General features: G+C 39.4%; 1 protein-coding gene across 1 annotated transcript; it reads left to right on the top strand.

Annotated features, from left to right (window-relative positions):
* The first annotated feature begins 63 nt into the window (after positions 1-63).
* Positions 64-22,413, top strand: IMPA2 (inositol monophosphatase 2). Its single transcript, XM_071737130.1, has 8 exons — positions 64-307; positions 6,926-7,059; positions 11,687-11,791; positions 12,948-12,993; positions 15,340-15,448; positions 18,956-19,064; positions 19,446-19,597; positions 20,426-22,413. The coding sequence occupies exons 1-8, from the start codon at positions 191-193 to the stop codon at positions 20,539-20,541; spliced, it is 888 nt and encodes a 295-aa protein (XP_071593231.1). The 5' UTR covers positions 64-190; the 3' UTR covers positions 20,542-22,413.
* Positions 22,414-24,251: the final 1,838 nt, after the last annotated feature.

Genomic DNA, 24,251 nt, shown 5'->3' with positions numbered 1-24,251 from the left:
CCGCCTCCCTCCGCCCCACTCTCCTCGGTGGGGGCGGCGCCGGGGCGCGGAGTGACAGCGGCGGCCGAGGCGCACCGGGAGGGTGGTGTGTGCGCCGACACACTCCTCCGCGGCTGCTCCTCAGAGGGGAGTCGGGCCTCCCCCCTGTCTCCTCGGCCCTGCCCCGGGCAGCGGAGCCGCCACCGCCGCTATGAAGCCGTGCGAGGAGGAGGAGGAGGAAGGAGGAGCGGCGGCGGCCGGAGGCGTCGGGGACCCCTGGAAGGAGTGCGCGGAGGTGGCGGTGCAGCTGGCGCTCCGTGCCGGGCAGGTGAGAGCCGCGCCAGCAGCCGCCCCGGGACACTCCGGGACACTCCGGGACGCTGCCCGGAGGCGGGAGCGGGGAGCGGGCCGCGGGGCGGGCGGGTCGGGCTGTCCCGCGGCTGGAGCATCCTTCTCCCGGGTGGTTGTATGGGGTGCGCGTCTAAATTTTAAAAATAAAAATTTAAAACAAAAATTAAAAAATAACACAGAGAAAGGGCCGTGGGGGCACTAGGGTGACGCGGCAGAGCTGGTGAGGAGGGTGGAGGGGCTCGGCCCTCGGTGGCGGCAATGAGCCTCCCCCCCTTCCCCTCGGGTTCTCCTTCCCCTCGGGGTCCCTTTTTCCTTGGGGTTCTCTTCCTTCGGCGTCCCCCTTCCTTCAAATTCCCTTTCCCTCGGCTTCCCCTTTCCATGTGGGTTCCCTTTCCCTCGAGCCCTTCTCTCTGGGCTGCTTCCCTTAGAGGCTGCATCCAGCACAAGGATGAGGCGGCACCTCAAATGAGAGCAAATATTTTGTGACCGGGAGTATTTTTATTTAATTTTTAAAATAAATAAATAAATTGAAAGGCAGAAGGATTTGTCAGCATGAAGGTGCTTTAGTAACTTTTTCAAATATGCACCAAACATCTATTCTGCTGCTGTAATGTTTTGGCGCATGAGGTGATGCTAAGTTTTAATTTATTTATAACTGAGGGTTTATGCCATGCATAACTTATCCACAATATTGTGTATTTGCACTTTACAGTACCAGCATTTGATTTTGAGTAGCTTGTGCAGAGAAAAATAGTTATAGCAGGGAGGTTTTGTGTTCTTGTTATATATACCCGTGCCTTCAGAGTGACTGAAATTCACTTGCTAGGGATAAATCAGCAGTGGTTCTGTGAAGATCTACAATAGCTTATTTAAGATCTGTGTTTCAACACAGCAGAAAGTTAGTCATCTCAGGAAGCATCCTGGCCCCACTGTGTGCAGCAGCAAAACTTTCACTGACTAGCAGAGCCAAGAAGTGGGATCAGCAGATTGTTCAGATGAGAAATTGGGTAAAACAGAAACCTCAGCAACATGTATTTCTCTTATCCTTCCATTCTGCTGTATTTTGAAACACACTTCATACTTGTACACCAGGATTTAAGGAGCCCTCTTTTCTCTCGAGTCTAGGACTTGTAATTTTTCCTTAATACATATTATTAAATGAATTTTCTCTGTAGTAGAAGACAGACAAAGATGAACAGAATGCCAGAGGAGAGGAGACTTGCTTTAATAATACACAGAATAAATGGATAATCCAAATTGGGATGACAGGTCATGCTCTCACAGACTCTCCAAATGGGAGTTTCTCCAGCATATTCATTCTGCCAGCCATTTCACAAGAGAGACTTTCATTACTTGCTCAAGCCTCCACACCTTGTTTCTCAAAATATAAATTCATGAAGACAGCCGTAACCATCTCCAGCCATTTTAATCATCCAGAAGCTCACAGCTGAGTACCTTTTCCTGGAAGAAATAAACATTACAGAAAATTAATCCCTACATCTTTTTAGTTCACAGTTTTCCTTCAGTACCTTGCAACTGGCAGGAAGTGGCCAATTCCTTGTCAGGACAAATTTAAACCAGTCACGGATGTTGTCTAAGTAGAACTTTGGAACTGGGTACAGTTTTTATTAACTTTGTAATGCTACAGAGTGGTTTTTGCAACTAAAAACATCAGAGATCCTGGTGGAAGAAAAAGTGCAGGTAGGGCTGTATCTTTTATTTAAGTTTTAAGCCACTATTCAAGCTATTCACAAAAGAAGCTACAGATAAAGACACAAAATGCAGTGTAACACAGATTGGATAGGACTGGATTTTTGTTGAAAATTGCCTGATAAAATTATCTTTATTCTTTAGCACCAAAAATAGTCCATTCTACTGGTCAAGTTCATCTTTTTCTTGTGTTTCCCTTCCCATTCCTCAGACCTCTCCACCTCCATTTCTCATCTGCATTCCCAGAAATCTGCTTGTACTCTCTTTCTCCCCAGATCTGAGTCCTGTCTCCATCCCTGCACAAAATTTTGCCACTTTGGCCTTCCTTTTAAGGCCCTCCACTTCTCATGACTATGGCAGGTTTTGAGTCATTAGAAAGTGTCTACAAGAGTCTTGACACAGAGGCCAACCTGAAGAAAGGCAAGCATGTCAAGATTTTGGATGTCCATGAAAAGTTAGCTGATAACACAGTTTCTTGGTCTTCCCCTTTGACTTACACCACTGTTTGGTTTATATCACGTCATGCTTCGTGAGTGCAAATAAAATATATTTTCTTTCCAACAGATAGGCTTCTATGCTCTGGAATAGTTTCTTCTAAGCTTAAAAGGCTGATAGAGAAATGATTGCTCGAGTATGTGTCAAAAGTGATGTAGCTGGAGTAACTCCCATGTCCATTTTCCCATCCTGTTACTTAGTTCCATTATTTCTACAAAATACCACAGGCTCTGATTTGCTATATATGGCTATTTCATAATGAGAAATGATTTTGTAATCTCTGTAATTGACCTGCATTAAAATTGTGTCTAACGTGCTCCCTTAGGCCACATATAATTGCACTTTTTTGAACCTCTCTTCTGCTTTTTCTGTGAGTAAATTCTGCCTGTTATGTTCATGAGAGGACACCCATTGATTTAGTAGGACTTTTTGCTTAAGAACAGCAGGCACAGGAAGTCTCTGCATCTTTGGTGCTACTGAGAGCACTGAGTATTTGCACAGTGCAATTACAGTTGGAGAAGCTTCACCAAAATGAGTAGATGTGCATCCTGGTGAAAACAAGGGTAAGAAACTGAGACTAGAAGCTAGCATGTTGAAGTTCATGCAAACTCACTTTTCTTTTTTGCTTACTTTTTTTCCCACAAAATAATTTTATGAGGCATTAGAGAGAACTAGCAGAATACTTTTTAAAAAAAGGCAAAAATTCCACTGGTAGTCTAAAAAGCCAAGATTTTTTTCCCAATATTTGCTTCCAGAGGGTATTGTTACCCTTCTTTCTATGGAACATGAGCAGATCTTTTGCAAATCAGATTGGCATTTCCTAAATTATTTGTAGGTGCCTCTTTGATTTTATCAGTGAACAAATATTTCAGGACAATATTTCAAGCAAGTTAATCCATCTTGGAGCTCCCAGAAGTGTGTGGTCCTATTAGTCTGGCAAATGAAGAAGGGAGCGTGGACAGCCTGGGTTTTGCCCTGTGATATGGTCTTCATGCATGTGCTGGTGTAAATGCCCCTCTCTTTGCATAACCCTCTAAATGCTCTCAAGCAAGGTATTAGGATAAGATCACACCAATTCTTTATTAGAGGAGGGCCAGCATGGGTTCTGCTGTAAATAACCACACTCCCAAAAATTAGCTGCTTAGGAATTGCTGTAAAATCTCAAGAATCTAGGGACAATCTATAATACAGTGTTAAAGCCTAGTAAATTACATTTGCAGCCAAAATGCAGCAGGATGGTTGCCAACTTCATTGTACAGCAGTGATTAGGAGCAATCAGCTGTTTTCATTTCTGAGGGCCCCTACATAAGAAGGGTGTGGATCTGTTGGAGCAAGTCCAGAGGGGGCCATAAAGATGATTAGGGGGCTGGAGAACCTCTCCTATAAAGACAGGCTGAGAGAGCTGGGGTTGTTCAGCCTGGAGAAGAGAAGGCTCCAGGGACACCTTATAGGGGCCTTCTGTTACCTGAAGGGGACCTACAGGGAAGCTGAGGAAGGACTTTTTACAAGTGGAGTGAGAGGGAACAGTGTCAAGCTGAAAGAGGGGAGATTTAGGTTAGGTATTAGGAAGAAATTCTTTCCTGTGAGGGTGATGAGCCACTGGAACAGGTTACCCTGAGAAGCTGTGGATGCCCCCTCCATGGAAGTGTTCAAGGCCAGGCTGGATGGGGCTTTGAGGAACCTGGTCTAGTGGAAGGTGTCCCTACCCATAGCAGGGGGGTTGGAACTAGATGATCTTTAAGGTCCCTTCCAACCCAAATCATTCTATGACTCTATGAAGTAATTAATTTTTAGAAAGGTTTTTTAATGTAACTTTTGAAAGTAAATGGTGTAAGTACATTGTGGATCTGGTTACCATAAGGCTGCTATAGAACCCTCTGGGACACTAAGGTATTTTTAGTACCTGTAAACTTGGTGAAGCATACCAAGTAGGACCCTGCAAAAATCCAGTTTGGGACCTGATAAATGTCCAATATTTTAATGAAAAGCTTAAATGATAGAATATTCTATCACACAGCATATAAAACCCACCAATGGTTCAAATTGAGAGAAATGGTGAGCATTTTGGAATCAAGTCTGAAATGGTCATGCACAACTGGAGAAAAGATCAGAAATGAAAAAGATTAAATTCAATGATGAGAGGTGCAAATGATTTTATTAAAAAAAAGGAGAAATCAAGTGCCAGAGCACATGATGAAAAGCAACTGAGGACAGAGCATATCCACAGGAGAGAGCTTTCACCTCCACTCTTTGTTTTGCAGCAAGACTCAGGTGTGATCTTGCTCCTCTGCTGAGCAGTGGCACATAATGGTTTAAATGGCTTCAAAACTCTCCTCAATCTTCTATGCATTAAAACAGCATAGGAGTCAAGAACATGACACTGCTAAAAAGAAATTCAAATCTTCTCTGTTGAAGGAGTATATTCCTCACCTCTTTCACTATGCAAAGTTCTGAGACCAGTTCTAAGCACGGTATTTATTTATACATAGACAGTATAAAAGTAAAGAAGAGCAATTAAAATAAAAGGCATCAGTGTAGCAGGTTTTTTGGAATACACAACTGAGGTGAGTATTTGGATTTTGCTTTGGTACAAAGAGGAGCCCAAGGGCCTTCTTAGAGCTGCACTTTTATGCTTCTATGGTAAAACCATTGAGAAATCCATGCAGGACACTGAGAGGAGAAAAGATTAAGTGTTTTTAATGTTTTATTATCTCAAACCAAAAACCTATTATCTCAAACCATTAACCTTCCCTCATGAGATCAGTAAATAGGCATAACTAATGTTTTACAGTTCATGAATCCAAAATGTTAGCCCAAATACCTTCTGTAATAGGGCACCAGTCAGCAATATCCATTACTTGTCAGAACAATCAACACACCATTCAAATGTAGTATTTCATGCTACAAAACCCAAAAGCAGACTGAAATTTGGGAGTTATTGGTTCCCTTTCCCCTGCATAATGTAGCAGAGATGTTTTCTGTGGTCATCAAACACTTCTCTTTAGATGGTTTTTACATCTTTTGATCAATGCAAATTTAGTTAAATAATTGAAATATATAAGTTTTATAAGGAATTTGAATATTGTTCTGGTTGATAATATAACTGTACAAATAAGCAGTACTTAATTTTTTGTTTGTTTTTGTTGTCCTAATGTCAGTTTATCATTTTGACTGCTAAAAAAAAGTGAGCTTCTTTTGCAAATTGAGCATTATCATCCTGCTTCCTTATATTTCATCTTAATGAGGGAGTGGAAAAAAACTGAAAGCAAATGGGAACACTGGGAAAAAGCCTTTAATGACTGTTTTCCCATATGTGCATTTGCACTTGATGTGGTGTAGTCTGAGTTTCTAATTGCAAAACCTTTGAAAAGGAGATAAAGACTTTTCCAGAAGAGAATCTAGGGTTAGATCACTGGTTCCATATCTGGGAAAAAGTCTAAATTTTTGTTTTTGTTAAATACATAGCAATTATTTGGAAACCAGTGGGTGGTCAGTACTTGGAGTTCCAAAAAACCTGTATTCACAAGGAAAAATAAACTTTGTGTGTCTTTGTAGAAAAAAAAAAAAAAAAAAAAAAGAAACCAATGAGGCTTACCTTACTGCATGTTTTTTAAAGTAAGAGAGAAGTGGAATTAGGCCTGTAAATTATCAAATAGTTATGGAATGTTTTGGGTTGGGAGGGACCTTAAGGATCATGTAGGTACAACCCCCCGGCTATGGGTAGGGACACCTTCCACTAGACCAGGTTGCTCAAAGCCCCATCCAACCTGGCCTTGAACACTTCCATGGAGGGAGCATCCACAGCTTCTCAGGGTAACCTGTTCCAGTGGCTCATCACCCTCACAGGCAAGAATTTCTTCCTAATACCTAACCTAAATCTCCCCTCTTCTAGCTTAAAACCATTACCTCTTGTCCTATCACTACATGCCTTGTAAACTCCCTCCCAGCTTTCCTGAAGGTACATAAAGGCTGCTGTAAGGTCTCCTCAGAGCCTTGTTGAGGATGAACATACTCAAATTAGAAAAAGGGGATTCCATGCAAAAACACTTGAGCTTTGAAAGTCTTCATTATCTTACAGGTATTTTTCCAAATTTCTGTAATCATCATCATCCTTCTATTCCATTAGCTGTATCCCATTCATCAACCCTTTCCTGAACTGTCAAGAGAGGTTCTAGCAGAGTGATTCAAAATGCCATGTTCCCAAAGACTACTCATTATCTCAGGAGGATTTTTAGTCAAAAGAATTAGAACAGGCTCTGGTAGAATTAGGCACACAGTTGTTTTTCAGGATTACCTATAATTTTTCAGTAAATATATTATTTTAGTGTGCACAGGTGTGCAACTAATCTGATATGTGTCAAAAAATCTGACTTGTAAACTTCTGTTTCAGATAATTAGAAAAGCTCTAACAGAAGAAAAACAAGTGTCCACAAAGACATCTGCAGCAGATCTTGTGACAGAAACTGATCATTTTGTGGAAAATTTAATTATTTCTGTTCTGAAAGAGAAGTTTCCCTCCCACAGGTGAGTGCCTATGGAAAAAAATCATCTATGACCTTTTTTTCTTTTAAGAGCTGTGTATCTGACTGGCATTTAAAGGGAATTTTAAAAGTCCATATATCTCTCTTACATGTTACCCTACTGCTGTTGGACACTTTCACAGGACTTCTTTTTTAAAAAGTACCACTTCCCTGGACTTAATAGTATCTTTCTAATAGTTAGGTTTGTTGATATATGTATTTAATAGTAATGCTTCCCTGTAGGCCATTATGTATGAATGTTTCATGTGAATATGCATGGTTTTCAGAATACGATTTTGCCCTCTGTTGTATAAAAATTATGCTTAGGATATAGATTAAAATATGGCTGAAATTAATGATAAGTTCCTATGCTGCAGACCTTTCCTTCATCTCATTTTGACATTGTATATAAGCATTTACCAGCTGAGGACATATTTAATTATCATGTTTAATCACATTTTCCTTGTGTTGGTTAGAATCCTAAAATCAGTGAGAAGCAGGGTTGTTTGTCATCGTCATTTGATGCATGTACATAACCAGGCTATAACTATAAATTACTACATGTGGTGTCAACCCAAGGTTTTAAAAAGAAATAGGATTGTTGAGTCCTCTTAAATTATTATGATCAGCTTGCATATGAGAACTCCTAGCACATGGACAGATTAGTGAATGGTTTTGTATTAGTTGGCTGGGCTTTGGTTTGATGCAGAGACTCAGAAATTGATTTCAGTATTTTACTTTATTCTACAAGGATAAAATTCATCTTTGAACAGTGCAGAGGCCTGTGTATCCTTAAATACAATATGACTTCCCTCTGACTGTGTGCATCTCTGATGGAGATGAGCCTTGCACTCTAGCACTGAACTGAAATCAACAAAGATGAAAATCTGGAGGGCTCAGCTACTAATCTGATTGATGGTGATGCTGCTGGGAAAAAAAAAAAGAAGAATAACATAAGAAGGGGAAGAATAGTTATATACTAAATATGGCTTTCTAAATATGTATTGTATGTGATCACATATTTAGTTATATACTAAATATGGCTTTCTAAATATGTATTGTATGTGATCACATATTGAAGCAGTACAGTATAATGTGTAGTTCTTGGCTGCAATTCTCAAGAGAATGCCAGGCTTTACAAGCCTATTATTTGTGTAATATTCCTTATATTATTGCTGGCTCTGCTCTTTTCTCATCTCCACTCTTACGTTGTTGGGTTTTTTTCCTTTAACAGCCTGCCAGAGAACCTAAAATGTACACATTTCACATAAAATGAGAGTCATCAGAAGCACCTGAACCTGAGTTACTTGGAATGGCAATGGAAGTTGTAAGGCCAGCATAGACCTAGGAACTGAAAAGTCCCTGACTTTCTTAAGTCTGTACAGTTAATTTCTGAATTTTTAAGCCCATGAAGGGCCTTCCATTACTTCAAAACATTTTTTTTTGGTGATACGATACTGAATGTTGGGTTTGGTGGGAATTTATTCAGGAAGTGAATGCATTTAGATTAAACAATAGATTAAAATTAGATTTGACTAGACTAGATTTTAAAAATCGCAATGAGGAGTCCACAGTAGCAATCAAGGTTTAAATTAAAATGTAATGAAAACATTTGAAGATCATTTAAGGTTTTTTGAGTCTTTCCCTTAATCTGTCTGTTGAAAGCGATTTCTGTTATTTCATCTTCTTTTAAATCATCTTGATTCTTACATTCTCTTAATCAAAAAATGTATCTTAGGAGATCAAAAGATGAAAGGGATCTCATTACAATCTGTGTCCTTTGCACCATGGCAGTGATGAGTCTTGAGGTACTGGAAATGTACTTAGAAGTAGAGAAATATTAGGAAAACATGTTAAAAAGTTAATTCTGTCCCATGTTTCTTTCTTCTCCTCTCTGCTTGGGTAAGTGATAAATAGAAGGGAGAATTTTTTCACTGTGAGGATGACAGGGCACTGGCACAGGCTGCCCAAGGAGGTTGTGGAGTCTCCTTCCCTGGAGACATTCAAAGCCCACTCGGACACATTCCTGTGTGACCTGCTGTGGGTGACCCTGCTCTGGCAGGGGGGCTGGACTGGATGATCTTTCAAGGTCCCTTCCAGCCCCTGACTTTCTGTGATTCCATGACTCTATATGAATCTATTTTTCTAGTAGGTCTTTGAGTTGTGGGAAGACACAGCCAGAATATCAGCAGCTACTGGTTGAAAAAGGCTGTCTTACTGTTTGCCTGTTTTAATCTTATACAAGTGGTCACCTTTGCTGTTAATTGTGGCCTTAATCCTGTAGACATTAAATTTAGGACATGGGCATTACGGAGAGTGACATCCAACTCTGCTTGCTCAGATTTCTGCCCTCAGACCCCTATAAGGGAGTAGGTGAGGGACGGCCTCAGTTGAACTTCCTGCACTCATATAGATATCACTCCTGCTGCAGTTTATCCTGTGCTAGAGTTTCCCTGCTGTTCCAGCAAGGAATTTCAGAGTGGTGCCGTGGTATGAACAGATGTCCACTAAGGCAAGGCTAGAATTACTGGACTCATTTTCAGTGGGAGAAAACTTTAATCCAGATTTGAAGAGAGATCAAGAGAGCTGGCATGCTGGCATATTAAATTAACTACTGTAATAACATGGCTGCCCTTCCCACTGTTCCTAAAATTTGGTCTCCTGTACTTCAGGCTGAATGTTTTGCTTAGTTTGCATGTTTTTATAGGACAGAGAACCATAGAGCAACACATCTGATGTTGGCCTTGAGAGACTCTCACAGTACCCAGTACTGTGTAACAGTAAGGACTTTGTTTTAACCTACTAGCCCAAATTTCATAAAAAGTGCACCCAATTTTTTCTACATCCATTTTTGAAAAATTGTTCCTAAACAATTGATCAACCAACACTTGATCAATGGAGCAAGACTTGCCCCATTGATCAATCCTTGAGGGCAAAACACCCTACACCAAAAGACTCTTGTCTTCAAAAAGAGGTGCCCCTTTCACCTTTCTTTGATGTGCTCTGACTGAGGAAGCTGGCAGAGGGCTGAAGCAGAGCAGAATTTATGGGGCATCTGAGATGGGATGCAAGGTGCTCCATCTGCAAGAAAGGAAGCTTCCTCTGCAGCCAGCAGCATAGCCAAAGTGTATGGTTGGGTTTAGGTGCTAATTACAAGATTTGTATAAGCAAAAGTCAAATGATACAGCACCAACAAGACAAAATAGTTGAATATCTAGGGCAAGGAGTCTGCAAAGAGTTATGTTGGACTGAGAATTCCAAGCACTTGTTCAAGTCTTTCTTGTTTCTCAGTCTCACACTAACACTTTTGTCCTTCAGCTGCCACTTAAAGATGAAGGTGAAAATAGTAACAAACACTTAGTACTTCCCTTTCGTACCAACTGGGGCCCATAATGCCTTCAAAATAGTCCCTTTCTACTGAGGGAAATGCAAAGTAGCATTTGGAAAATTCCAGAAGTCTCCTCCTGTGCTGTCTGCAGAACATTTTAAGCTCATGGTTGCAAGCACTACATGGAACGATGCAGCACATGTTCAGGACATGAGAGAAAACAGCTCCTACTCCAGTCCTAGCAAAGAAACTGTTTCTGCAAAAGGCATTTGCTCCTTAAATTATCCATTTTTTTTTTTCTCTTTTTGTCTTCAAGAGAAACTTTTTTATCTTCAAGCACTGAAGAATACCACTACCAGTTGTTAAAATATGAAACCAATGGAAGATTCAGTACTAGCAGTCTGTGTACTGCACCTTCTGAACATACAGGACTTTCTTTACTCAAATTTGTGAGAGTAGCACCTGCACAGCAATTATAGAAACAGACCCTGAGCAGCTCATGGGAGAGCAGGGATAATTAAGGTCAGCAGCAAATGTGCCAGAACTGGATGTTTGTTTCCCAGGAAAAAAAAAATCAAGCGGTATATTTACTAAAATAAATTGGGACAGAATAACACAACAGAAGATGAGCTAAAATTTCAATATGTGCCTTGTGATTCCAAACAACAAGCAAAAAATTAATTTGTTGATTTTCTCTGGGTCATGGGAAAAAGAAAGTTCAGCTTTGTAAATCTTTCAGTTTTCCAGATCAGACTACTTTAAAAAAAATTCAAGTCAGAGAGAGATGGTGGATTTTCTAAGACTGCATTATTTCCTGCTGACTGCATCTGACTGCAAAAGAGAAGCAACTACTGTTTGCAGTTTATATTACTGCAAGAGAGAGGCCTAACCCATAAAATTACATTCTGCATGAAAAAACTTCTGGAGTCCAAGGGATGCCAGTTCAGATCCATTTCTGCATTCATTTTTATTACTTTCTTAATAGTTTGGGTTTTTTTAAAGTGAACATAAAGTGAGTTCTTTTTTACCTTGTAAAATAGTAAGCTGTAAACTTACATAACTTGTCTCCAAAATTTCTATCAGAGTTCCCCAGAAGAAAAAAGCAATATGTGTTTATATATGCATTTATCCAAACATACATTTATCCGTATATACATTTATACAAAAATTGTATGTGTGTGTGTATATATATGTATACAGAAATTAAGTATTTCTTAAAAACAGAAAGAAGGAGTTTGACTTTCCAACTCACATATCTAAGCCAATTTTCTGGGGCACTTTTTTTACTCCACACCAAATGCAGGTTTATTGCAGAAGAATCCACTGCTGCTGGTTCAAAATGTGTCCTTACCGACAGCCCAACCTGGATTATTGACCCTGTTGATGGAACGTGCAACTTTGTGCACAGGTAAGTGGTCAGTGAACTGGGAAGTGCATAAAAAAAGCAATATTTAGCTTCTCAGAAATCCTCCTTTCTGCTTAAAGGTGTTTTACTGTGATAGATTTGTTCCTTTGGCTCATGAGTAGGAGTCATCCCTTTATCTTTTTGTACCTTGGGTAGTGAGTCCGAGGGAGTGTTTGTGCTGGGGAGAGCTCTATAATGTTATCTAAAGGTAAGCTAAAGTTCCTGCTGATTGCTTAATGACCCAAAGCTCTTGACTCATGGTACATTTATATGTAACATGCAGGGACTTGAGCTGAACTGTAGGGGCAAGGCTGTGCTGCCATGACAAGTGGCCTGATGCTTTATGTAGTTGTTACATGTTCCTTTTAGTAGTGGTGTTTACTCCACTTCAAATACAAATGCTTAATTTTTTCCTGGGAAGTACAACCATTGCATGGACGCAGAGTAGACATGAAAGCCAAGTTGTCTGTAGATATTTTTTTTCTAAATTTCTATAATGCCTCTTTGCAAAAAGAAATAAAGGGATCGCTACCACAAAAGTGCTGGAGTTTAATTCATCATTCGAGTGCTAGAAGCTGTGTACTAATGACTTTTCATCATGCTTCTACTTAAAACCCTTAAATATGCTCTGCCTTATAGCTGGAGACTTAACATAACTACAGTTATCATTTAAAAAAAAATTACTTCTGGTGCAATTACATAGAATTCCAGGAGAGGTGGAGGGTGTCACGTGCTGGTGTTTCATAAAATTAAGTGAAATTTTCTCTCTCTAGCAATATTTTCTGGACCTTTACAGCCCTTTTTAAAACTTATTTTTAAGAAATGAATATTTCATTGTTTCAAATGCAATAGTTAGACTTCAGTCAAAATCACTAACCTAATTTTTCCCAAACCAGGACAAATATACAGCACATTTAGTGTAAAAATACTGATATCTTCATGTGCTTATTTCTTGCTTTCTCCAATAATAAATTACATTTTTAAAGGAACTGACAAAGTTAAAGAAGCTGACAAAGGAGAAATAGTAAAATGTCAGGAATATTTTGACGGAAGTGAAAATCTCAGAGTTTCTTGTGGGTTTTTGTTGCCTAAAGGAGTTCCATAAGGCATACGTTGAGAGATTTTTCATCAATAGTACTTCATTTCTTATTTTTCACAGATTTCCAACAGTGGCAGTGAGCATTGGATTTGCTGTTAACAAAGAGGTATGAAGCATGTTCTTTAAGATGGATACCTGAGAGCTGGTTAGAAGCCTTGAGACCATATGGAAACTTTAAAAAAAATATTCTGTTTAAAATAATGAGCCACTACTCAAGTTTTCCCAGGCTTTTTAATTGAATTTGATCACATTCTACTAGACTAAAATCATAGTCCTGCAAAACTTATACAAACTGACAATTGCAAGACAGTTCTTAAAAATTATTGTAAATATTGTAAGATTTGTTTGGGGGAAGAAGGGAGGAGTACTGGTGTGAGCAAGGTTTTGTAAGACAAAACCATAATGAATTAAATATACTGCTGCCTATTCATAATTTAAACATATATCCCAGTGTTCTTACGTTGTTGTTGTTGTTATTATTACTGCTTCTTTCCTGCTAGCAGTATCTGTGAAAGTTCACTGCTGCAATGAGGCAATTCAGAACTGATTTCTATGAAGAGTGCAAAATTATGGGCCTGGTTCTTTTCATTTGCCTTTGTGGTTTTCTTAATATAGTAAAATAACTATATTTCCCTCATGAGAGCTTGATTACATGGTGGGGGAAAAAGTCCCTAGTCTTCATATGCATTGTTTTGAGTTTCCTAGCTGTACTCATTCAGACTGGTGGCTTTTCTCCAGATGTTGCCATTTTACAGTTTGAGATATACAGAAGAAAAAGCTATTCAAATTGCCAAGGAATGTGCCTCTTTCAGCCTAATTCCTCTATTTTAAATATATATAAATATATAGCTTTAAGTGAAGCCAGCAAGAATTCTGTGCAATAACAACATAGTTTTCAGATGTGCTAGTGGCTCTGACTGATTTAAACAGAATAATGATGTGTACTTCTCTAGTTAGACTTTTCAAACACAGAAACTGCAGAGAAACACTTCCATGCTTTTCTGAAGTCTATTCATTCCTAAAGGTCCTTTTGAATACTACATATTATTACGAGACAGCTTTCTCTAATATTTGTGTTTTTCAGAACACCATCCTGATTTTGATGCTGCATATTCTGGGTTATGTAAACTAAACAAAGCTGAAACAAAAATAAAGAATGATGTTAAAACTCCCTCAGTAAACAAAGGGAAAAGCAGAAAAAAAGTAGTAAGCTGAAAAGGAGCCAAAGTACACACAGGGGAACTGGCCTGAATGTAGGCCCTGAAGTGTACTGAAGAAATTCCTGCAGATGTCTTCAGGGGAAAAGTCTATTAATAGTGTGTTCCTCAAAAAAAAAAAAAACAAAACTTGGTTTAGATGGGACCTGAGGATAGGGGGCAAGGACAATCTATTCCTTTGAATTGTCTCTGTTGTACACCAATGATTATTCACATTGAATGGAGAAGGGCAGCAGGAAAGGATTTGAAGTTTAGAACATATGTTTTCTCAGCCTTTCTACCAACTTCTGTGACCTTGGGCAAGTCACTTAATTTTTGCCTATCTCTCCACCTCAAAATATTTCTGATAGTACTTACACAGGGATGATTTGAGAACTGATCATTGAACCTTGTAAAGCACTTTAAAATCTTTTGGTGAACCTTATGAAAGTAATGGAAATATTAAATACCCTGGGTTTAAATCAAGGGTCAAATTGTAACCCTCTTCTCATTGGTAACCAAATGCTCCCATAGAAATTCCTGTGTTGCTCATTCTCAAGCTTTCATTGAGGGTCGTAGTATTTGGAATTTCTCTTCAAACTCCTTCCCTTGGAGTCATGTGACTTCATGAGATTCTCACTTTTACATGTAAACAGAAGGATTTTAATGAGAAACACTTGAAAAAGTGATGGGACTGTACTACTTTGGTTGAAAAGGCAGGCAAATTAAAGGCATCAAAGTGCATTTAAAAGTGTCCACTGTTACTAAACAGTGTGTCATGGCTTCTGACTTTGGATGCCTGACTGATCATATCTATGTATTTGGGGCTGCAAATCCTGGGGTCTGTCCAAAGTCAGTAGGATTAATTCTAGGTGTAACTGCTCACAAGTGAAAGTAAAGTGTTCAGAATCTGGCCCTTGGAGGACTTGTATGCTTGCAATAAAAAGATGCAACTAGATTTGAAATCAACATAGCATTTAGTCCATTTTAATGGGAACACAAGCTGCAAGTAAGAGTTCAGGAGATCACAGATTACATTAACTTCTCTTTATGAACTGAATTTATAGATTATTTATATGAACTATATCTCAATATCATAGTAATAGTAAAATTACTCCCTTTCATTAGCATCAATATAATATTTGATTACATGTACCAATTAAAATATTGCTGATCTTTCTGCCATTAGTAGTTGTGTATATTTATGATGAGTAATTTGAGTTGCATTCATTTCTTTCCTTTTCAAAATCTTAAAGCTTGAATTTGGTGTAATTTACCACTGCACTGAAGAACGATTATACACTGGTAGAAGAGGTCAAGGGGCATTTTGTAATGACAAAAGGCTTCAGGTATCAAAAGAGACAGGTTGGTCTAGATTTTGTTAGAACTCTAAAAGGAATATGTTAATTTTGTTTCAGAGTTGTTGCAAGTCATCATGAGGATAATGAACATCATTATCCTGATGGAAAGTATTTCACCTGCATGATAATTTTGTTGTTATGTGTTTGTTTTTTTCTGAAAAATCACAACTTTCCTCATTTCCTTTTAAAAAATGTACATCTGAATATGAACTACTTAAATAATCTTAAATTATTCTGCTTCATAACCATTGTTTAAAATAAGTAAGAATGAGTAGATTCACCAGTTGCATTCCATCTGTACACTGGCATAAGTTTTTATAATCAAGGTGAAATGGAAATGGTGAATCAAATTCAGAATACTGTGGTGGCCACTATTCACTTATTTTCCAGTAAACTTGTATGTCATAAAGTGTATGATGTCTGTAGGGATACATACTAACAGTAAACTGAAGGATGCATGCTTCATTAGGGGTTCTTTAAAAGGATGCTTTTGTATGTGAGGGGTGTTTCAACATACAAATAGCTAGCAATACTTAGTACACACTTTAATGGAATTCTTTTATTGGTAAGCTGTAGATCTGTCTGTTTGCCTAACGATAATAGATAACAAAAATCAGATGTGTGTAAAGAAGTTTTCTTTTAAGCAATCACAATTCAGGGGGAGAACATAACAATTGTAGACAGAAGCTGATGTGCTAAAAATATGCATCATTGTACACAGAAAATGGTAAAAATTTCATCTCAAAAAGGCATTTAATGAACTTGAAACACAGTAATTCAAACAACTTAGTGTAGAGATTTGGTGTAGTACTCAAAGCAGACCTTGCATCAAAACTTCTGTGAATTTTGGGGAAGTTTGGCTATTCACCTAAATTAATAATTAGGTGGGGTCTCCCTGTTTGAAGAAATGGAACAAATTCTAAGGTCAGTAACCCTTAAGATTTCAACCCTTGGTTATGCATCACATTGTTGTCTGTACTCAGTTACCTCATATTCCACAAAAAACCCTGCTGGCAGAAACTATTAGGAAGAACTAGGGTACACACAGTTGGGCTGGCTGAACCACCCTTGAAATAGCCTTGCTCTCACTTTTGCAGTCAGAAAGTTCTGGTTTCCTGTTGAACAAAGAAATTTTGTCACATGCCACTTTTGGCCTTTCTCTGGACATCCAGTCTACTTGGGTGTCTAGGACATAGTGAGGGAAGTGGACCTTCCAAATGCTTGGAAATTTTCCTTTGTTTTGAGACGTAACATTTGGTGACGGGCAATTTCACCAGTGAAGATAAATCTTCTTTAATTTCACTTCTATTGATGCTTTAAATGTAAAAAAATCACACTGGTTGCTTTCCTGCAAGGGCTGTGGGTTCAGTGATGTCTGACTGTGGATTCCAACCCTGTAACAGAGTGTGTGTCCCTGTACCTACCACTAGAACTCAAGTAGACTCCACTAATGCATGATGTGTTAGAGACCTAGGCTGTCATGTTACTTCATGCCATTTTTTTTCAGGAAGTGTGACTGTTGTGTAATACTGATCTATGCAACATATTTGTTGTTCAGATTTAGTCATTTGAAATCCCAGCCCAGGCAAACAGTCTTCTTTGTCAATGCCAAACTTTGTGGAGGTATGGTATGGGAGTCCAAGCAGTCAGGATAAATTTAAATGAAGGATCCATCTTTGGATCTTGAGTGATATTATTTTTCATGCTTAGATTCAGGTTAAGTCTTACATGTGCTAATACAGTAAGCTTATTTTCTGTTCTTAATCTTCTGTTGTCAACAGTTAGTCTTTCTCTCATAAATCTGTCACTGTTAAATCTCTTCTACCAAGCCTCTGTATTTTTCTGGACTCTGTCAGAGTGAGGAGTAGTCAGTAAATTTCTTTCTGTACCTTGAATTCCTACAACACCACCAGTTCTTGTGATCAGCCAGATCCTTTTCCTAAGAAGAGACCTCCTTCTCCATTGCCTTAGTCTCTTCATCCAATTTCTACCTGTAGCCTTGATGAAGATTGAAGAGATCCATTTATACATTAGAAATAAGTTGAATAACTCAAATGAACAACTGTCTCAGTCATGACCTAGCTATGACTGGTGTGCTGTGAATGCTTGGTGCATTTCAGCAATGAGGCATGCATTGGGTGTTCTGTAATTAGAAATTGGGTCTGTTATGCAAAAAGATCTAAGATCTAAGGCAGATTGCTTTCACCATCCAGAGTTTTCAGTCATGGCTAAACAACAAATATCCTGCAGCATGTCTGCACTGGTGTTTCTATTTTTTAATGCAGTAATTTAAAAAGTGATTGTTAAATCTTTTTTCCTACAGTTAAGCTTTGTGATACCCTGTAACTTTTAATCTATTTACATACCTGTTACTCACCAAACACTTACAACATTGTTTGAATCCATGATCTTCCTCTGCAATACTAAATTAATTGGTAGCCTGTTTAATTAAATATCTCACTCCAGTCTAATTTGCTTTTGAAAACCTCCTTGGTACTTCTGCTAAGAATCTTCAACTTCTGCAATTACCTGTAATAACCAGGTATACATTCCCCAGCTGAATGAATGCCTAGCCTTTAACCCAGGGTAGAAGATGACACCTGACACTTGGGCAAAGCCTAGTTAGTAAGTAATCAACTGCTAAACCTTTGAGTTTTGTCATACCTTTAATGCCTCTGAGTCCAGCTGGCACAGCAGAAGCAGGGACACTTGGCATTTGATCAACCATCTCCACCTACACTGGCACATGCTTGTTATAGCCTAGCAATATTCAGATCTCACGTGAGGACTGCTTCAACACCAACACCCTGCAAGTGACTGTGAGTCTTTCCTTTGTTCTCAAGGCTGAAGTCCTCATCTGCTGTAGGTCAGAATTGCCCTTGCTGAACAGAATACAAAAATAACATTCATACATTGGTATTAATTAAGATACCGCTTTAGTTTGTGATTAGCAGGGATGGTTTTTTATCAGTCACATGGTATCTTCAGTCTTTGAAATGTCAGAATGAAGGGAAGTTGTTACTGGATGACTGATGCTTTAGTTAGAAAATTCTTTTTCCTCTTACTGTATTCCTAAATGTTTATAATTTGTTGACAAATTACATGAAAGTTCCCTATTCAAGAAATAACTGTTTTCAAATAGTATTAGATTAGCATCACTAGTAGCTGCTAGATCACTGTATTATTTCTAGTTGATTGCTAATAGTGAATTTGACAAAAAACTGACTGGTCGATGAAATAAAACAATGTATGGAAAGAGAAGGAATGTTAGAAGGCATTCTTGGTTTTAATCTTTCTTTGAAAAGTGTATATAGATCCAAGTATGTGCTATCAGAAATCTAGTCCTGCTTGAATTTTTATGTGAAATTATCACTTATGCTATGAAAGAGTTTGGGGTAAAAAAGGGAACGTCAAAATTGTTTTTCTGTGAGAAGTCCGTTAGTGTGTTGTTTTTAAAAAAACAAAACCCCAGAAGCTGTTGAATTAATGGAAACATCTGCCTACATTACAGATATCTCGAAGGCCTTAATTTTAACAGAAATTGGTCCAAAACGTGACCCTGCAACTCTGAAATTGTTCCTTGGTAACATTGAGAGATTGCTCAAGGCTCAAGCACACGGGTAAGATATTTTACAGTATGCCTCACATTTGTGACCAAAAGTCATTAAAAAACAAACCAAACCGAAGCAAAACTTAAAATATCAAGTTGGTTGCATGTTTTGTGATCCCAAATACTCAAAGGCATTTTCTGCTCTTCATTACCATGTCCCCTTCTCGTATTAAAAACCAAACCAAACCAAAACTTAAAATATCAAGTTGGTTGCGTGTTTCGTGATCCCAAACACTCAAAGGCATTTTCTGCTGTTCATTAACATGTCCCCTTCCGTATTAAAAACCAAACCAAAACTTAAAATATTAAGTTGGTTGCATGTTTCGTGATCCCAAACACTCAAAGGCATTTTCTGCTCTTCATGACCATGTCCCCTTCTCGTGGGGTTTAGGGTCCGTGTCATTGGGAGCTCGACCCTGGCTCTGTGCCACTTGGCATCCGGCGCTGCAGATGCCTATTACCAGTTTGGGTTACACTGCTGGGACCTGGCAGCAGCGACTGTCATTATTAGAGAGGCTGGTGGCACTGTGATAGACACTTCAGGTGAGTAAAACGTCCTTGTTTTCACTGACTTCTTGGCAACCAAGTGGCTATTTTGGGACAGCCTGTGTTACCTCGGTACAGTCCTCCTGTGGCTCAGTCTCATTTCTAGCAATGTTCTGTAGAAATGTCTGTGCTCTCCACTAGACTCTGGCTGGTTCTTCACACCACACTGGTGTCATCCCAGCTGGGGTTTCATCGCATCAGAGGTCTTCTGAGTCAAACTGTATTTCCATGACTTTGAGTAATTCCTTTAAAGCATCAGATTTGCAGTAAGAACCGGCTCAGGAGATTGGTGGATAATGCTCAGACTCCAAATAGATTTCGGCAAAGGCAGCCTCCCAGGAAAGAAGGAGTCTCAGGTGCATGTCTGTACACATATGGCCAGGAACTACCCAGAGGGAGGGGAAGGCAGCATGGTCTCTGGATTATTATTTTATTCCTTTAGATGGTACACAGCTCAGAATAACAGTTTGCTGGTGGATATGGTGGAAAGACATGGTGGATTAAGAAGATGGGTATGCTGATTGAACTAAGATCTGTTACTTGAGAAAAGGGAATCTTGGATTTATTGTTGGATATGGAACAAATCTAGGTATTTGATGCTTCCGTTGCATACTTTGGCACTCCTGAATCTAGAGTTTTCTGAAATAATTTTTTGCCTAAGATCTCCAGATAGGAATATCTGTATTCATTTGTCCTCCCCACCCCAAAAGGAGTTCTGTACAAAGTTGTTCCAGTGTCTCTGAAGTATCTAACTACAGCATGGTTTATATTTAAGAAAGCATTTTTACATCACGAGACAGGTCTCATTAATCCTCTTGTCCTCAGGGGGACCTCTGGATCTTATGTCTTGCCGGGTGGTTGCTGCGGGCACCAGGGAGATGGCTATGTTCATAGCTCAGGAAATACAAACTATTCACTACAGACGGGATGATGAAAACTGAATGCTGACAGTGTGGAGTCTGCCCTCCTGAACTACGTAACTTTTTGCCAGACAGGTGGCTTAAAGGGTATGGGATTTTCAGCAGGATGCTTTCTGTGGAGATTTTCTGTGTCAAATATTTTTTATAAATTTATTACAACGTTGAGAGGAGTAGGGAGATTTTTAACCTCTTAAGATTCGTGTTTCCTTTTTAATATGTATCTATTTCAGCAGTATCTTTTTTATAAGATAGCATATTTTACTTGTAGTAAATTAGTCTCAAAACTAAGTGGTAATTTCATATCTGTGGGGCTGATAGTCTTTTGTAACACGCAGCTAAAAATGGAACTTTATTTTTACAGATGCAGATCTCAGGTAAATGAGCTTTAGAACTGTAGTAAGGATGAGCAGTTAAGATGCGTGCCTATAATACCTTTGTTCTATGATACTTAAGAATGCAATAAAAGTGACATTATTGTTTCCTAACTACATCGTAGTTATATATCCATATATGTATATGCACATATATATGTGTTTGTGTGTACCTGTGTGTACATATATATACACATACCTATACATGTATATGCATGTATACACACACACATACCCATGTGTGTGCATATATATATATTTATGGGTATCCAGAATGTTTACAGCAGTTCAGAGAATGCATAGAAGAAAGCTAATACTCAAAGTCATTTTCAGGTAAAGCATATAAGTTACTTACATGATTTTGGTGGGGACTATCCAAATGGCAAAAAACGGAGCTGATGATGGAAAATGTTTAATAACTTTATGAACTGTCCAGCTAGTTCTTGTTTTCCTTAATCCCTCTGCATGGGGATAAATCATCCTGTCCTACAGGCCTCTGTAAGATATTCAAACCTCCAAACACTACCATAGAGTACTTATAGTTAAAACCAGGAATATTGAACTCCACTGAGTTATTCACAGTGTTAACTATGACACACAGTAGGAGGCCAGCAGAATAGAGCACAGTGTCAAGGAGCTGTAGATCTTACAGAAACTTTGAGCAGAACAGCAGGATTTGGCCCCTTACAGGCAGGTTATTAAAAATATGCACATAAGATATGCTTGCAAAAAGTTCACTTGCCTTTCTTGCACAAAGTTGTAATCGCACTTTTGATCAGAGAAACCAGCAAAATCAGCTACATACATTTCCTAAATACGTAAATGTTCCCTGTCTGTGTATTTAGCATTGGTTTTAATTCCTCCAAGATGATAATTTCTAGATTATTTTTAGATCATAAGCACAGAGAAAATACAGGTATGTCCGGAAAAGTAGTTGAGATGAACTCACTTTTATTTTTTCTCAAAAAATTGAATTTTAAAGTATCTTTTTTTTGCAAAAGTGCAAATTAAAGAATGAGCCAAAAAAGTAAGTAGGTTAAAAAATGTTAACTCTTTGTACACTGCCTATGTAGACTTTGTGATTGTGTTCAGATAGCTGCTTAGAACACACATACTAAACAGTATTTTTTAAAAATAACTTTACACATGTTTCTTGCAATGAAAAATGTTTTTCACTGAATATAACGTACAGTTCTGTGTGATTTCTTGAAGCTTTTTTTCACAAGAAATACAAAGTATTGACTGTATGAAGAAAGTCTAAATCCAACTAAGCATTTAGGAACTGATGGATCTTAGCAGAAAACTGATGCTGTCTGTCTCACTGATCAATCTTTTGTCACTCCTCCCTCTTACCCCCCCACCCCATCTCTTTGTACCCCCCTGTTTGTAAACAGAGATTGTAAGCCCTCTGGGGCAGGGACTGTAGTACTTTGGCTCTGGGTTCACGCAGTGCTCATAGGATGCAACTCTAGTCCACAACTAGGCACTGAGGTGCTATAATAATACAAATAATAAATACTAATAGGCTCGTTTGTCTCTTATTTGCTCTCCCCCCACCCTTTCTGACCACACAGGAGATCTGAGTGACCCGAGTGACAGATGCAGAGCTTGGTGGAACTGCTCTGGTCTCAGTGTGCTTAGCCTTGGCAGCCGTGGAAGCAGCCAGGGCTTTATTTGGACTTTTGCCCATGGCCGTAAGCCCCATAAGGAAGCTTGAGCTGGCGGGGGATCAAGTGTGGTGAAAGCTCAGCCTCACTTTGTCCACCCTCCACCCCCCTCCGCACCCCATTCTCCCCACTGCTCTGGGAGAGGAGCGTGTGTGAGAACCTGCTGCATGGCTTCAGGGAGGTTTCCCATCGGCTCAGCCTGCTCATACAAAGAAACTCTCTGACCCAGTTAGGGCCGGTGTGCGCTGGAATCCCAGAGCTCCTCAAAGCAGGGAAATGTATGCATCGACTTCAGTGGCATGTGACAGCAATTCCTGAAGCTGAGAGCCAACTGGGATGGGAAGGGAGAGGTGCAGAAACCCATTCACAGGTTCTCATTTGTGCCCAGCATGCAGTTTTGGGTTTAATTTGGGCTGGAGTTGAAGGGTGTTAAACTGGCAGTGTGTGTGTGGAGCAGCAATCCTGTCACTCCCCCACCGCCTCTGCTGCCCTTCTGCCAGTACAAACATTTCTGAACCCTTCCAGCGGACCAGATGAGTGAAGTGATCTGCCTGTAAAGTACCCTAGTAAACAAAAAAGGGATTATTTTACAGGCAGACCGTTTTCCCAAGCCAATTCAGCCCCTGGCCACCACGAGCATCTGACCTCTGGCACCACAGAGGGTGGTGAAGGAGCAGGCAGGATGGCTCCCTTCACAGGTGGTGCAACACTATGCCAGTTCAAAGTTTTAGTTCAAGTGCAGCCTTAAAACTGTTTGCCTACACATATTGAGTGAAATAAACAGTACTGGGGGTTGTCCTCCCATCTGTTTTTTTTTCATGCTATCTGGATGAAGCAGCTCAGCATGTGTGGCTGGCCAGCTCTTCCTGTGAGCATTCGTAGAGCAGCGAGTGCTGTGCCTTAGCCTGAAACTTCAATCCCCCCACAAAAGTCGGGAGCACGTGGCCTCTTTTCCCTACTGGCTGCTGCCAAATGCTGCAAATGTTTTTCTGCTACATACATTAAGGAGTACATAAGTGCATCTGTAATTAGGCATCTGAGACAGATGAAGGTTTTCTCCGCAAACACCGGCACCAAGATGCCCATGCTCGGGAGAGCGAGTGCCTCCTCTGCAAGCAAATGGTGCTCTGCTTCCCGGAGCCATCCCTTACCAGCTCACTGATGGAGAACATTTTATAACTCCAGGTTTGGTTGCCTGGTCTCAAATAGTGTTTTCTGGTATTTTCCCTTTATTGAAGAGCAGAAATAGCCATCAAGAAGATGATGGGTGGCTGATTCTGTTGCAGTGTGTCATCTTGTCTGATTTTACAGAATAACTATTGGTATGTTTCATACCTGCTAAAGGGCTGATAGTTATCCTTTGATTACACTAGCTAATCTCATGAGTATTTAAAAAAATTTACATTTATAAGAGCCGTTATCTAGGGGCTCACAGTCAGTATTGTCTGTTTTTTGTCTAGAATTTGGGTCCTATTGGTAATGGTTTCACTTAAAGCAATAAAAGTGTCACTGCTCACCAGCCATTCTGCTTTGAGTATTGGAGCTGTGTGTTTCCCCAGCAAGGTTGGATCCATTCAGTGTATGCACAGGAGATGTGCAAGAGGATCTTTAATGAAATAAGACTTCAGCCACTACATCAAATTAACACAGACTGCACCTTTTTTCCTGGTAACCTCGAAGAGCTACTGGAACT

The sequence above is a fragment of the Heliangelus exortis genome, chromosome 2 (assembly GCF_036169615.1).
Source record: "Heliangelus exortis chromosome 2, bHelExo1.hap1, whole genome shotgun sequence".
Classification (NCBI taxonomy): Eukaryota; Metazoa; Chordata; class Aves; order Apodiformes; family Trochilidae; genus Heliangelus; species Heliangelus exortis.
The sequence above is the reverse complement of the archived record's forward strand: the minus strand, read 5'-3'. Positions and strand labels throughout refer to the sequence as shown.